The sequence below is a fragment of the Eurytemora carolleeae genome, unplaced genomic scaffold (assembly GCF_000591075.1).
Source record: "Eurytemora carolleeae unplaced genomic scaffold, Eaff_2.0 scaffold268, whole genome shotgun sequence".
NCBI lineage: Eukaryota > Metazoa > Arthropoda > Copepoda > Calanoida > Temoridae > Eurytemora > Eurytemora carolleeae.
In genome coordinates this window covers 1079-17990 of record NW_019396696.1, presented here as the reverse complement: position 1 = coordinate 17990, position 16912 = coordinate 1079, and the positions used below count along the sequence as shown (strand labels likewise).

The following is a 16912-nucleotide window of genomic DNA, read 5'->3' as shown; positions in this document are numbered from 1 at the left end:
ACCTTTAAAGCTTTCTCTTAATGTAAGGAATTTAAAGCTTTAAAATAAAACCTGGAGCGGTGATATTTTAAAATAATAAAATTGTAAAATATCAGCAGTGTCAATCTGAAGGATTTTAAAATTCTTCTAAATTGTGTTTTTTTTGTATTTGTTTGGTTTAAAATATAGAAAAAAATGTCCTCTCAAACATCCGACCTTCCCTATTCTTTTTGGACCCCGAGTTTTCAAATAATTTGTCCGAACGCCATCCTTTTTTCGTTTGTTTCTAATCATACTCTCTTTCAAAATGTGTCAACACTTCCTTTACATGTTCCTACCTCTTCCCAGATGATTTCGCTTTCTAGAAACTTCGGAATGTTAAAGATAATTGAGACTAGGGTTACAGGAACAAGGTATCCCAGCAGACGTCGTCTAAAATATATTTCGTTTATTTTTATTTTTGACACATGGTTCCTCAAACATATGTAGATGATTGAGAATAGGCTTCACATTATGGACTATGTATACAAGCAATCATCGTCTAAAATAATTTTTTTATTTTTTATTTTTAAACAGAGTTTCTCAAAAACATTTCGAGACTTGAACCAGTGTTACATGGTTCAAGTTTACATGGTTCAAGTTTACATGGTTCAAGTTTACATGGTACAAGTTTACATGGTTCAAATTTACATGGTTCAAGTTTACATGATTCAAGTTTACCAACAATTACGTAGTTTACTTTTTTCAGAACTTCAATACATGTGAACCATTTTACCAAATCTGTTTCATAAAAACTTTTTTTTTCTAAGACTATCAATCTTAGCTCTCCTACTGCAGTAGCTAGTATTTATTGTTTTAAATGACTTCAGATTTAATCCTTTGAATTTTTTATTTATTATTCCTATCCTATATAGACAAAGCAAAATGGCATTTAAAAATTGAAATGATAATGTAAGCTTAAAACTTTAAAAATTCTTTCTTTTACCCAAAACATGTGTTCAAAAGAAACCTCGGAAGATGTGTGTTCACAAAAATTGTACTACAATTAAACATACTGCACTTTGCGACATCATTTGTCCATAGTGGAAGGAAAACATAATATGTCCTAGGATTCATTAGTCCCAAGTAAAATACCACACGGAATCAACAGTTATGTCCTTATACCAGTAAGCTGTGACTTTCAATCACAATTCTACCAAATAAACATAATTTGTTCGCCTATAAATCTCTTTTGTTACATTTTTTAGCATATGCCTTTTAAATGAAAAAGTAAAAAAACTCCGTAACAAAACGCGATTGAATTCAAACCAAACACTGTGAACTAAGTAGGAAAATATAGAAACAACTTATATGACATATATTGCATGATCTCATGATTCATTAAAACTGGTCCAAGGAACCCCTCAATCTTTGTTTACAAAACAAGTGTACTGCATTATCTCCGCCTGAGTAGAAAAGAATGTGTTTACGCATATCTAATTTGATTAGATTTAAAGATAATATTTTATTGGAAATCTTGACAATCTCAATATTTTGTGGCTGATCTATGGTCTAAAATTATTTTTACCGTCATTGATTAATTATTTTTAGATTAATTTATAGATTCGCTTAAAGGGACTGTCAACGTAACTTCAAAAGTGCAGTTTTCAATCTTTGCAAATCCCAACATATTCAGTTACCCTTTAAACCGTTATCTGAGTAACAATAAGGAAAATTTTCTTCTGTGAAAAAAGATTAATTCTGTAAATTTTCTTCCTTGTCTCTGCAGCGTAAATCAGGTAGGGAGACACTCCGCAATTAAAAACTATAAATCTTTAGATAAGGTAACAAGGATATGTCAATTACTTTCGTTTAGTCAAAGATTAGAAGTATAAACGGGTATGTAAATCTTTAAATGTGAGGTTCTATTTAAAAAACGAAGAACTGGATCAAATAATGATGCATAAAAATCGTCATTTAGCCCCGTTCAATTCTTTTCTGAAAGAAGATTTGAGAAATGCTGAATCAGAAGTTAATCAGCGAATTCTTATCAAATCAGCAGCTGAACGAAAGAACTAACGAAATTGAGTAAAGTAATTTAGTAAAGAAGCTTCAAAACTAATTTTAGAAAATTTTAGCATATTTTTATATTAAACATTTTGTTATTATAGAAATATTCTTATTTTAAGCAGTGAATACAAATACAAGATAGAAATAATAAAACAATTTCTGATCAAATCTCATCATTCATTAAGCAATCATATAAGATGTTTTATATGTGATTAAAAATGATAGATTGCCATGCTTGTCAACAGAATTATAAATAATAATAGAAAAGAACAGAAATGTTTGGGATTTCTATAATAATGACAAATTTGCTTCATACGACTGAATACTGTACTTTAAATTAACAAAGATAATAAAAAATTTCTAAATAATATTAATCAAATTATACTCTTTTAATGAAATATAATGAGGATATTAAATAATTCAAAATGTTCTAAAAAGTTCTTATTTACTAGTACTATTAAAAGTAAATTTTTATTTACAGATTCTGGAGTTGTACTAATTTTTCTATTTGGAAATAGATTATTTGCAGTAGAAAAAATAAATAAAAATAAATTTCAATTTTTTGTGACAGAAACACGACGATATCTTCACGTTGTTAGTCTGATAGATAGGAAATGGGTACCGTCGCAAATCGGACATATAATACTACTTTTAGTTGAAAAACACTTCTGTAAGTGTACAGTCCCATTAATGAAAATAATAAAATTGTTAACGACGACAATATATTACCTATGGGTGGTGGCATCCGTCATAACCCTATTATAATCCATCGGATGGTAAACAGCGATATATCGTTCTATCGCAATAGCCATCGTCATATAGATCGAACCTGCACCAACACTATCTTTAGGCATTACAAAACAGATTTTAATTGAATTTTCTCTTTAGGACTTTTTTGTTTGAGTATAAATGCATTTTCTTTTAAAAGTTTAATTCTTCCTAAAAAGTTTAAAGTGATGTTTGTCCAAAATGTAAACTTATTAAACACTGGGAAAGAAAGTTAAAAATTAATAAAGTTTAAAGGAAAAGTGTCCAATTTTACTGAAATGAAAAATTTGAAATTAAGAAACAAAAATCTGAAAGAAACTTTTAAAATAAATGTTTCTGGAAAGTTTGAATTAAAGGAAAGTTTCCAAAATTCAAAAATTTATAGGGAAATAATTCTGGAAAATTTAAATGTTTCCAAAAATTCAAAAGTAAGGTAATTTTTACAAAAAATTCTAAAAAGATCAAAAGTTTAAAGGAAAATATCTTATGAAAAATGAAAAATAAAAGGAATGTTGCCAAAGATGATGGGTTTCCTGTTAGTGAGATAGAGTTGAGAGGGTACAGGAAGTACGGGAATGAGTACAGATGTACTCTACTCTCTAAACCAAACCGTCTGAAATCAAAAGAAATTAATTTTTCTTCAGTACAATTTTAAAATTGTACTGTGTAAAATGTTACTTCAAAGGTATTTTTTTTATGCACTTGTTGAAAGCTAACATAGCTGGCAAGCTCTGAAGCTAAAATCAATGAGAATATTAACAAGTTCTTCTTAACAGCTAGCTAAAAAACAAATGCTTTATAGTTCTGAAATGTACATATCTAAGGCTACAAAAAGTATAAAATAGTTTGCAACACTTCAAAAACATTGACGCTGCCCGGTTTAGAAAATTGGTGCAACTTTTCAACGCAGGACCAACCTGAATTTGTCAATGAGAAAAAAAAACACAAAAATGTCAAAAAATGTCATGGCTAGACTTCTAAAGTTGCTCCCTCTGAAGGTATAAAATTTTAGGATAAAAGTGACGTAACAGTTTAACAACATGTCAAATTCAAATTGAAAAGTTCAATAATTAAACATTTTTGATTGGTCAAAATCAAATCTAAATTCCATTCGAGATAAACTTAAATTATTTTTAATAAAATTCTTTCAAATTATTTTTAATAAATTTCTTTCAAATTATTTTTTATAAAATTCAAATCTTTTATCGCATACATTTTATCATACAGGTTAAATAAAAAACTGAGATTATTGATGTTTTGCACAATTTTTTGAAAATTTATGTTTAATCCGGGTTTTGGGTGTAAAAACATTGAAATGTGACAAAAACATCTAAATAGTTTTCGAAAATCCGTGAAACCAACTTTTTGTGAAAAAATTAAATTTCCTTTTAAAATCAGCAAGAATTACTTCCTTTCATGTACCGGGCCAAATTTTAACTATCCAGAGCTGAAAACTTTAGAATGGGATATCCTTAATCCCGATCGGTTAATTAATCTGGAGATTAATAACAAGAGAAGAACAAGCATTATTTAATCTGGAGATTAAGAAAAAGAGCAGATCAAGCATTGATCTCGATATCCACCATTCTAAAGTTTTTAGCTCAGGGGAAGTAGTACAGTTTTTTTCAGTTCCTTTGTAGAATTGTAACACTTTTTGAAACATTTCAATTTCAATTGGAAGCGAACAGAAACGTTTAAAACTTTGTGAAAAAACTTTTTTTTATTACCCTGTATGCTGGGACGAATAAATCTTTAATACTTTCCAGTTAATTAAGTATGAAAACGACAAAACGATCCGCGGCCCATTTTTATAGGGCCTCACTTGAACTTAAGGGAGATTTATGGGGAGGTTTATGGAAGGTTTATGGAAGGTTTATGGAAAACGGAATTACACATTCATGCCACTAGAAGTCTAAACAAACAATTTTTAAATCCACCGATGAAAACAGAAAAATCTGCAAAATCCTATGTTGCTGTTGTTCAAAAATGACGAACAAAATGATACAATTTTTAATAAAATCAAAATTAAAAAGTTCAAAGAAGGCAACTTAATCTAATAAAATCTGTTTGAAGTTCATCTGATCTTCACAGTTTCAGAAAATGCATAATCAATCTTTTCTATCGAATCTCAGTCAATCTGCTGATTGATCCTTTCTATAAAATCTTGCAAATGTAGAGTTGTTGTAGAGGTGAAAATAAACCCGGATATTTACAAAATATTTATTTAGAAAACTTGTTTTCCAAAACATTTTCCGCCTTAGTAAAATGATTCGACAATTTTAATGAAACACCATTAACCATCTGAATATCCGTAGTACAATGGTACTTTTTTAATGATGGTTTTAGACAAACCTTCAGTAAAAACAGGAGATTGTTACTTTAACATCAGGAAAGTTACATAAAAAATCATGAAACAACCCAAATTCTATTTATGTTTGGGAGTATATATGGCACTGTGGACCAGCCCACTTTTGTTGCAGAAAACTCACATGGTCATACTACATACTGGGTACACTAGACGGGCTGGTACGAGTAAACAATAGGCCGTTATTCTTGTACTGGTTTATGCAACGATTGTTCTCATGTGATTGAAAAAAACGTAATCGGTAACCCAAAAAGCTGGCATAAAAAAGCTTGCAAAAATAATAAGTAACCTTAGAGCCTCTAGCAGCATGGTGGCGAGATAAATAAGATCGAAGGTGGCAAGAGTTGCCAGCAATTGGTTGAAGGAGTTACTGAGATCTCTTCTGCTTAGCAGGAATATTGATACAGCATTCCCGATACATCCTATTATTATTCTTATTATTATTATTATTATTATTATTATTATTATTATTATTATTATTATTATTATTATTATTATTATTATTATTATTATTATTATTATTATTATTATTATTATTATTATTATTATTATTATTATTATTATTATTATTATTATTATTATTATTATTATTATTATTATTATTATTATTATTATTATTATNCTAGATACAGACGCTTTTTTGTAGAACATCGTTTATGGAGCATTTTCATTTTTACACAAATCTAAAATTTAATTGGGAAAATTTGATATTTCATCTATGCCCTAACGTCGCCATATTTAAAAAAAATGTATTTATTTTCAAGGATCGGACACTTAAAAAAAATAATATTGAAAGGACGAGGATTTCGATGTGGTTCGGACGAGAAAATAATGAGAATGTGGTTCGGACTAGAGATTGATGTGGTTGGCCTTCCTCCCCTCGTAAGATAAAGGATAACCTGCCAATCCAGGGGGAGGGATGAAAGATGAGATTACCCTTTTATTCAATAACATTTTTGTTCATTCATCATTATTATTTATTTACTCTTTTTCTAGAACTTTAATTCTCTTCCGTTACATGATTCTTTAATTGGCCGCAAACTTAACCAGAGTTTTAATGATGGAGATATTTATGTTTCAGGTAAAAATTGATAATATCGCGCTACGGCTTTTAAAAAGGAAAGAATTATCTGATAAAGTGTTAATGACTAATAAAGTGTAATGTTACAAAAATAAAGTGTTTTATATGAATAATAAAGCGTAATGTTACAAAAATAAAGTGTTTTATATGAATAGTAAAGTGTAATGTTACAAAAAAAAAGTTTTTTATATGAATAATAAAGGGTAATGTTACAAAAATAAAGTGTTTTATGTGACTAATAAAGTGTAATGTTGAACTAGTAAAGTGTATTATATGACTATTAAAGTGTTTCATACAGTGATAACCAGAAAACTCTGGAAAGGAAGAGGACTTTTAGGCTTACATTATGACACTAAATAGTCTAATGGACATGAGACACAGCAATTGTGGAGTGTAAACAGACCCATTTTACCTCAAATGCACTTTAGTATTTGTGTAATGTCGTCTTCATATTGCATTGTTTTCTGGTTATCACTGAATGACTTGTAAAGTGTAATGTTATACTTATTATGACTAATAAAGTATAAATACCAAATAATAGTGTTTTATAAACCTAACAACGTTTTAAATTACACCTATTAATGTTTTTAGTGTATTGTATACTTGTATACAAATAATGGACTTATAGAAGACCACCTAATTCAGTGTTATACATACCTAACAAACAGATGATAGACTGTAGGACCCCCTCTAACCAGAAGCTGAGCCCGCTCATGAGCCTCTCCTCCTGCAAACTTGAGATAGGACAGGTGCTGGATATATTCTCCATACTGTACAGTTTTACATTCAAATTTATTACTTGTGTACAACTGCATGTTGGGGTGTGTCTAAAATTCAAAAATAGACAGATGAAAACCTCAGTCATATATGACAAGCCATGGAAAAACCTCAGTCATATATGACAAGCCATGGAAAAACCTCAGTCATATATGACAAGCCATGGAAAAACCTCAGTCATATATGACAAGCCATGGAAAAACCTCAGTCATATATGACAAGCCATGGACAGACAAAGTAAAAATCCCTTTTTAAATGTTAAACTTTTCCTTTTAATAAAATATTGAATTATTACAAAATATGGAGATGAAATTAATTCCAGCGGTACAATGATGGGAGTGTTGGAGGTGTTCAGAAAAATGTTTAAACCCCATGGAAGGTGTTGAAGATGAGAGAGAATACGAAACGAGAAGAATTTACCTACCAACAGTTGAACTTAAAGATTAAGGATTTATTTTAATGGTGAGGTCTTAAGTTCAAAGTTATTCGAGGATACATTTTTCAAAGCATTAAAATAATTTTTCATTAGCTTTAATAGTTTAGTATTCAAATTTCGTTTTAATTATAGAATTAGATTGAAGATTAGTGGATTGCATTAAAACTTTCTCATATGATAGAATAGCACATTTTTAAAGGTTCAGAAAATACTCCTTTCTTAATAATATTGTTACAAGAAAAATTCAGGACAAACATTAAAAAATTTGTCCTATAAAATTTAGAATAGTTAAAATCTTGATCCAAGAGAAATTAATACATAATAAAATTTTGTAAATGGGACCGTTTTGCCTTTATAATACGTAGTAAAGTAAAAACATTCTAAACTTAACCGATTAACAGAAGGGGTTTTACCGGATCTCCTGTTTACGGTTTACGAACGGAAATTATTCGGAATGTTTTCCCATTTCTATTATGGAAAAGGTGCCGGTATTCCTAAACAATTTCCCTCGGTAAACCCAAAATTTCTAGAACGTTACGGAAAAAATCTGGGGAAAAAAATTCGAAAAGTTTTTCCGGATTAATAAAACCATAGTTAAAAGTTTCACAGCGTGATATCGACAACTCGTTGTGGGCTTTCAGAAAACCTTATTTCTTATAATTGTAATATCATTGAGGTATTGGTAGGGGTAAAGGAATATTTTGCAATTTACAAAAGAGATTTTATGAAACAATGCTTTTAACAGAATTGCGCACTTCAAGAGAATAGAGGGATTACTATTAAGATAAAACTTGTCTAGGGTTTAATACAGAATTAGGGGATATACAAGCTTGTTGGGGAAATCAGAAAGTGGGAAAAATATAGAAAAGAAGAAAAATAAAAAGATAGATATTGCCAAGAGTCGATAAATTTTTATACGGCAAGAGTTTAAAAGAGATGGAAAATGTCGACAAGAGCTAAGAAAAGTCAATAAATGTTGGCAAAAGGCGACAAATATGGGCTAGAGTCGTATCATTTTGGTAAAATTCATACAAATACAGGCAACAGTGGACAAATATTGGCAAGAACTTTACACCACCACCCACCAGGTTGCACAGATATAAGACTAAAATCGCAGTTCCTTTGGAGTTCGGACAAAAAGGTGTGAAAAGAGTTTTATAACTAGTTTGAAAAAACATAGTAATATTTGAGCAAAAGAAATCATGAACATCTTGTTATATTCAGACAAAAATTCTATTTGGGATGAAAAAGGTGTTGGAAAGGTTTTAAAAAGTTAATGCATTTTTGTAAAAGGAAGAAATGTAGATTGTAGATATATATATGTGACTTTAATATCAGATATTAATATTGAAATGATTTCCTCAGATTCATTGCTAGTGGTTTGAGGGCTCTCACCGTTCACTCAGAATCAGAAATACCTGAAAATGAAATAGTCTTTGAATCAAAGCAGATATTTTGAAATCCATTTCAAATTTAAATATATCTATCTATTTATATAGATTTAAAGCTGTGAAAATTGAGACTGTAATGTACTTTATTATTGTATTAAGTATATTTAGAACTATTGTATGCATGGATTTTCCGTATAAGCAATAACTTTAACGTTTTTGCACATTTAACGCTTTTATATTTTCAAGAGAATCAATAGAATTAAATGCCAAAAAAATGCTTTATTTTTATTAAATTTCAACCAGAGTGAAAAGTATACAGTTATCATAACTTTGAAATATTTTATTATCTCAGATTTTTGAGAAGCCATTGACAGGCCAAAAAATATTGTTGGCAGGGTTGCATGCAATGTTATTCAACGAATTGACCTCCAACTGTAATTTACTACCGACGCGACGACGGTTAGCAAGCAAGATATGTTCTTTGGTGGATTCCTCGTTGCAATCTTGCTGCCCTCTTGGTTCCATAACTAGTTACGTTACACTTCACCTCTGGATATGAATATCGTTAAAAAATGCTAAGCATTGGTTCTTGCTCCCAAGGTCAATTTGTATTCGAACCGGACCGACCCGCCGCAGTGACGCTCAGCAATTAGCGGCCCGGCCCGGTTTCAACGTTAATGGTGCGGCCAGAATTTTACATTAGCCAATTTGACCTACTCCCCTAGCTTAGTTTACAGTGTTCCGGTTTGGGGCATAATTTCTTTTATATATTTTTACTTCAAAAAAGACTCATTTAAGCTACCCGAAAGCTGAAGACTAACTAAATTAATACATCGAAAAGCACCTTGACCAGAAAGTATTTTAAAAGATTTATGATATTTACTTGCAAATTTTGAAAATTATGAAAGGAAAATATTTAACTTTTAATGGGCTTATCCCATTCTAAACGATTTTTAGCTAAACTATATCCTTGATTACATTTCAATTGAATTAAAAAGACTTCAATGTATTTGAGGCCTCGACGGAACTTTCATTATTAAAATTCAAAAGAAAATTATGAATTTGAACAAGATGAAAAGGAATTTATTAGAGCAAAGCATGATAATTATGGTGTCTCAATAAGGCAAACTTCTGTAAAAAATACCTCCAGAAAGACAACTCAGGGTTAGACGTAATGAAGGACAAATTTTGGAACACATTTCTAAACATTAGACATTAATTTCACAGCGCTCGATCCCCCCCCCCCCTTCGCTTAGCATATATTCCCACCGCATAATTCTTTCGCATAAAAAAAAACAATAATAAGCATAAATATGAGCATAAAAATAAGCATAATAAACATAATAATAACACAACCACATACTAAAATAGGCGGGCTGGTATGAGTTCATACCACACAGGTCAATTCTTGTCCTGGCTCGGATCATGCTACATAAAAACTTATGTGCTTACTGCTGACAGTCTTAGCCTTAGTCTTCGGCATTTAAGCATATTCTATCTCCAGAGTTAGACCTACCGCCCTAAAAGGTCTTCAACCCAACCTTATGTAATGATAATAACATTTGAGTATTGTCCGGCTTTGTCCTGTTAAAGAATGGTCTCTCTACCGTTGTGTCCTATCATAATTAGTTCTGTCTACATGATAAGCACAGGATTACCCACAAAACATGAGACTTTATAGAATCTATAATGTTTCCTTGTATTTATGATTCCTTTCAACTGTAACCTTGTTTCTTTCTTTGCCAGATCCTTAAAAAAACATTAAAAAATCATATTTAACTTGTTAGTCAGAAAACTTAATTTAACCAAAAATTCGTCTTAGAATATAAGTTTCACATTCAGATAGTCTTTATAATCTCTCAATCTACTGTGGGTAACCCTATATCTAATAAGCTAATAAAACTGTTTTATATCAATTTATCTCTGGCTAATTTAACTGCACAAGGATAAATCTGCAAAGCCTCCAAGTTTTTGCGACATTTTGCTAAATCTGAAGTAACTGTAAGAAATCATGATGGATTTAAAGGAAAGCTTAGAGAAAGGTAATATGCTAACTAGACTTATGTCATAATTGTCACATTAGATTAAACAAAATAATCTTGGAGTTAATTGATGTTCGCTTATTTCTTTATCATAAATTAGATACAGTTTTAAAGGGAACCTTGTTATTCGAAGATCCCAGTTTATAAAATAAGGGTCAATTGAAATTACATTTACAGTCCCTTTAATTTAGGGATATTTCATGTGTGTTTCTCTTTACTGATAAATGTCAGATCTCAAAACGCCGAAACCGTTTTACCAAATTTTGAATTGGAGATTTAAGCGCTACGACAACAAAAATATTTCGATCATTTTGATTTATTTGGCTTAATATAATTGTAAAAAAGTCTTTTTATTCATTTTTAAAAAGCTGATTAATTGCCACAAATTGTCGAATCACTATATCTGTGTAACCTGTATGACCCTTTAAATTAGACTTTGACTAATTAAAATCTTTCCACAACAGGTTACAAAGAAATTAAATCTTGTGGTGAGTGATCGATTTTAAATTTAATTCAGCTGCCATGCGCCAAAATCTAATAATGACCCTGTTACGGTAAACTGGAGGTCCTTATTAAAAGTCCCAGTTTTAGCTTTAAACCCCATTTTTACTAAATGTATAGTTTCCGTATCTGTTTTTGTTACGTTTTTGTTGGGCTTTGTATTTAAAACATGTAAGCATATAAAAGATATATCTTACGCTATTTTTGACGGATTTTGAAAAAGATATATTCTGATACAGACAGGATGCCCTCGATTACAGTTAGTTTTACTTTGACCTGCTGTATTTTAACGTTTTAATTACCTTAAGGTTGTTCAAAGTCTGGTGAAGAAAACTTCATGGTCTAGGGCTGTTCAGTTCAGATGGTCTTAATAAGTTGGTTTTGAACTTGAAGATTATAGTTTGAACTCAAAAATCAGGTTGAACCCGGATATTAGTTTAAACTCAAGGATATTGAATTGGAATTAGTTCTCGGAGATTGGTTTGAATACGGGAGATTGGTTTGAACTTGGTTTGTTTGATTGAGACTAGTTTAGAGACCGTATAGTTAGTTAAAAGGCGGCTGTTTCCCTCGGAGTTTTAGTTCAAACTAACCGGGTTCTTTTCTCCGTTCACACACTCAACCCGACTTCTCTCTCTCTCTCTNCTCTCTCTCTCTCTCTCTCTCTCTCTCTCTCTCTCTCTCTCTCTCTCTCTCTCTCTCTCTCTCTCTCTCTCTCTCTCTCTCTCTCTCTCTCTCTCTCTCTCTCTCTCTCTCTCTCTCTCTCTCTCTCTCTCTCTCTCTCTCTCTCTCTCTCTCTCTCTCTCTCTCTCTCTCTCTCTCTCTCTCTCTCTCTCTCTGGCTTTTTTCAAAGACTGGCTTTAACACCTATCTTGTTTGGAGTAAGGGTCAACCATCATCTCAACCGTTAAATGTTTAGATTCAAGCGTCAACCAGAATCTGGCCACTGTCTATTCCATCCATTATCAAGCATCCAGCGAAAACATTCAACTTTCAACCATTCACTGTTACCTTTAACCTGTCAACTATTAATCGTCAATTGCTTAACATTATTGCCAATCTTTAATTTTCCTTAAAAAACATTAAACTAGTTTTCAAGACATACATTAATATGTAAATGACTTATTTGCATAATATATATTCTTGATAATCTCGGTTCTCTAATCTTAGATTAGAAACATCCCAAGGGCAGCATATAATACATTTATCTAGATACACTGTGAAGATTTAGAAAACTTTAAACTTCCGCATAAAATATACCATCCATGTGATGAGGTATTCTACATAACAAAAATGTGTGTTTACTGTGATTGTTGAATATCACTGAATACTACGGTTTATTTCAAGTATCGGGCAGACTGTTAGACAGCTCATAGCTAGCTAGAGCAAGTAACAAGTTGCACAGTGAAAAGTTTTTTTTCAAAAGATTGTTGTAGTTTTGTCAGTTCAATTCTAACTGAAGATTCTATGAAATCACCTTGTAAAATATATATTTAAACATTTAAAAATAAGTAGAAGCCAAAGTTGATCTATAATGTCTTTTTTTAAATCATACCTTTTCAGGAAAATTTCATCTCTTTACATTTCTTTTATATGAAAAGTATTCTGAATCATCCAAATTAACCAAAAAACATCTGAATTGACTAAGAAATTGCAGATTTGGAATACAATTAACAATGAACTACAATCTGTAAAATTTCTCCTGTATTGTCAATCTACACATTTCTTGATCTACACATTTCTTGATCTACACATTTCTTGAACTACACATTTCTTGATCTACACATTGCTTGATCTGTACATTTCTTGATCTACACATTTCTTGATCTACACATTTCTCTAACTACACATTTCTTGATCTACACATTTCTTGATCTGTACATTTCTTGATCTACACATTTCTTGATCTAAACATTTCTTGATTTACACATTTCTTCAGCTACACATTTCTTGATTTGTACATTTCTTGATCTACACATTTCTTGAACTAGTAGTAGAGTAGAAGGAAGCTTTTTTCAGATATGTCCGGTACAAAACCCAGGAAATAAAAATAATCGAGATTGTTTCACAGAAAGATTTCCTCTCGTGTTGAGGTGTCCAATTTAAGTGGTCAATATAATAAAAGGAAGCAATGTAAACATCCTCATTATGATGTCATTAATGACTGAAACCTAAACATCAAGCATCTAATATTGCTGATGGCATAATACATAGCAACTAGATGAAGATAATAGTATAATCTGAAGAGAAGAAGAATATGGCCGGAAAAAAACCTCTGTAGAGTGTGAGTATAGAAGGTTGATAGAGTCTATGTAATGTCTATTGTCCAGTTGGCTCGCAGCTGCAATTTGAAACGCCGGGTCGCAGTTGACCAAAAATAAATACTAAATCATTTTCAAATCCAATTTTTTTGGCACGGACTAGTTTTATTATAACCAATATTAGATAAATATAAATTCACAAGCTTTTATTTTGTCAATATTAAGAGTTCTTGAATTAAAAATGTAAGCGGGAACCTTTAATAATGTACATCCTTTAAGTCTTCGAAGAAAAATTCTTTGTGGGTAACTCTGCATGAAATAAAGAGTAAGCTTTGTATAACGAGGATTGAGGATCAACCTGGATTTAGCGGAGAATGGTGAAATGTATTTTGAATCAGTTGTACAGGAAAAATAATGGAAATAGTGGGTTTGGTTTGGAAATCAAATGCCTTTCACAAGTCTAAACTCAATTTCTCAACCAGAATATATTATATACTTGGTTTTCAGGGTGCTTTTGCTTTTGGACAAACAAAAGTTTTGTTAAGAGAATATATTTCTGTACTGTTTAAATTATATTTCATTTAATTAGTTTCGAGTACTCACCTCATTTATAAGAAACACAATGTTATTGTACGTTTTCGTCAAAAAAAATCGATTTCACGTTTTATGATGATTTTGAAATTGCTATCCGATCCGTTCATTAAAATTTCGTTTCGTAAAATCTTCACCAATCAAAAACGCATTGGTACTGTTCTATAGAAATTTTGTTATGACTCTATCCCTCAAGAACATATATATGAGCATTGATATAGACTCTGTTGTGTTTCTATAAATACCAAAAATATGTATAAATACGAATTACTCCTGATCATAATGCAAAATTCTTATTCAAAAAGAAATAAACCTGTGGTATGCAATAAAAAAATAATCAAATGTAATTTTTTGCGAAGGTTTTAGGTAAAAAATTGCTTTGTGTGAAGCTAAAAAAGAAAATCAGGATTCTTTGAAGGGTGATATTATAGTTTCATAATTGTATTATCATACTTATCGTTAAAAATTTGAGAAAAATGCACTTCATTAAAAACATAGAAGTGGTGACAGTAGTCTCGTAACTGTATTTACATTTTCCTAATTGTTGTGAATGTGCGAGAAAAAAAACGTATTTAATGAAATCAATAAGAAAATCCGCACTTTATGTATATATGTATCTTTCATTAAATGTGCACTTTTGATAGGTAAACTGAAATGCGCCACATTATTAACATTATTTGTCAATAACTACATTTTTCTAATAAGATTCTCGAGAACTGGATGCCAGACTCACAGAGTAGGAATATGAGTAGAAAGGCACTAACTTCTTAAAGGGTCTAATGACACAATTTCAAGGGACCCTTAATTTAAAGAGGAACGTGATTTTCAATTTTCCATTGTGGTTTCTCTATCAAAGTAATTTCTGACATTGTTGCTCAGATACAGATTAAACGAATACTATTGTGAATCGGTCATGTCCCTCTTAAAAAAGGTGGTTCATAGGAATACGTCGACAGTCCTTTTTAAAAAGAAAGAAATCTGAACATTACTATTGTTGTGAACTCCCTCTTACAGCAGAGAAGGCCTGAAAAGTATTATTTTCTTCATAAACTATATCTCAAATATTATTCACTTTAACATCTATTTAATATCTGTACTGTGTTGAATATCCAATATTGTCTTTCTAAAAATCGTTGTACTCTGCGGCAGATCTCAAATATCCATTATTACCTCTCTAGATAATATCTGTACTCTGTGGCAGATCTCAAATATTCATTATTACCTCTCTAGATAATATCTGTACTCTGTGGCAGATCTCAAATATCCATTATTACCTCTCTAGATAATATCTGTACTCTGTGGCAGATCTCAAATATCCATTATTACCTCTCTAGATAATATCTGTACTCTGTGGCAGGACCCGAATTAAGTCAAATATCTATTATTGCCTCTCTAGAAAAAATTCTGTGGTAGATCTAGAATATCCTTTATATACTTTCTATATGATATCTGTACTCTGTGGCAGATCTCGAATATCCATTTTTGCCACTTTTGATAATATCTTTACTCTGTGTGGAATGATTCGATTAGTATCCACTATTTCTCCTCTATTTGATATCTGTACTCTGTGGTAGGCTTACATATCCATTGTTTCCTTTCTATGTAATATCTTTACTCTGTTGTAGGACTTAAATGTTCATCATTTGATATCTGTACTCTGTGGTAGGCTTACATATCCATTGTTTCCTTTCTATGTAATATCTTTACTCTGTTGTAGGACTTAAATGTTCATCATTTCCTCTCTGTATAAACACTGAATTCTGTGGCAAGACTCGAATAACCATTATGTTTAAGATTGATCTTCACGTCCTAGAATACATGCATAGCATATACATACACAATACATCTATATATACGTTTAAAGATAAATTACCCTCTCTCTCTGTTGTCGCTTATTCCAAGATTGAGCATCAAGGGGAAAATAATAAGGAAATGTCCAAAAGGAAGTGTTCTCAAAAAGTAGCTTTCCTCAAAAAATGTTAAAAAAAAACTGTTGAAAGAATATGTTTTATTCATCATATAAATTAGGGCTTCTTCAAATACTTTTAAAATGTCTGAATTGATTTCACTTAACAGAGAACTAGAAGGAACTAGGAAAAAGTAGATGGAACTACAAGGAACTAGAAGTAACTAGAAGGAACAAGAAGAGACTAGAAGTAACAAGAATGAACTAGAAGTAACTAGAAGGAACTAGAAGGACTTGTAGCAAATACCTCACCATAACAATTTTACTTGAGACGTGTCTATCCAGGTCTACTCGTTACCAAGATCAACCAGGACTAATTCACCGATTCTAAAAGCCACACAGGCAATATCTCAACCAGGCTTCAGTCTCTGGTTTTAAAAGACACACAGTCCTAATCTCAACTTTTATAATTTAACGAGGACCCAAGCTATCTTTCAAACTATATTCAATTCAATGCTAAATCAGCTAGCAAAGATCTCCGCTTTTATGTTTCATCAAGAACCAAAGCTTTGTTCCAAGCTTACTATGCTTCTGATAACGTAATAAAAAGCTGAGTCTCAATCAACTAACTTTATTCAATGGCTTAGGTTACAAAGTTAACAGGAATTTACGTAATTAAATTCCTACGATGTTATTGATATCACATGATTAAGACCATCGTATTATGTATTTATCACACAGTTAAAGTTTAAGGTACATATTTAA

General features: G+C 31.0%; 1 protein-coding gene across 1 annotated transcript; it reads right to left on the bottom strand.

Annotated features, from left to right (window-relative positions):
• Window positions 1–281: 281 nt before the first annotated feature.
• Window positions 282–11965, bottom strand: LOC111707511 (FMRFamide receptor). The gene is made up of 7 exons (XM_023480618.1): window positions 11692–11965; window positions 8816–8873; window positions 6900–7012; window positions 5451–5583; window positions 3330–3409; window positions 2758–2857; window positions 282–411 (listed from the first exon to the last, which is right to left on the bottom strand). Exons 2-7 carry the CDS (start codon window positions 8824–8826, stop codon window positions 282–284), a joined length of 567 nt encoding a protein of 188 aa, XP_023336386.1. The 5' UTR covers window positions 8827–8873; window positions 11692–11965.
• Window positions 11966–16912: the final 4947 nt, after the last annotated feature.

Coding starts and splice junctions, on each gene's coding strand:
- LOC111707511 (XM_023480618.1), bottom strand. Junction 3,410..5,450: donor ATGCTGCTAGAGGCTCTAAG/GTTACTTATTAT, acceptor TTTTGATTTCAG/ACGGTTTGGTTTAGAGAGTA. Junction 412..2,757: donor ACGGATGCCACCACCCATAG/GTAATATATTGT, acceptor AATATATTTTAG/ACGACGTCTGCTGGGATACC.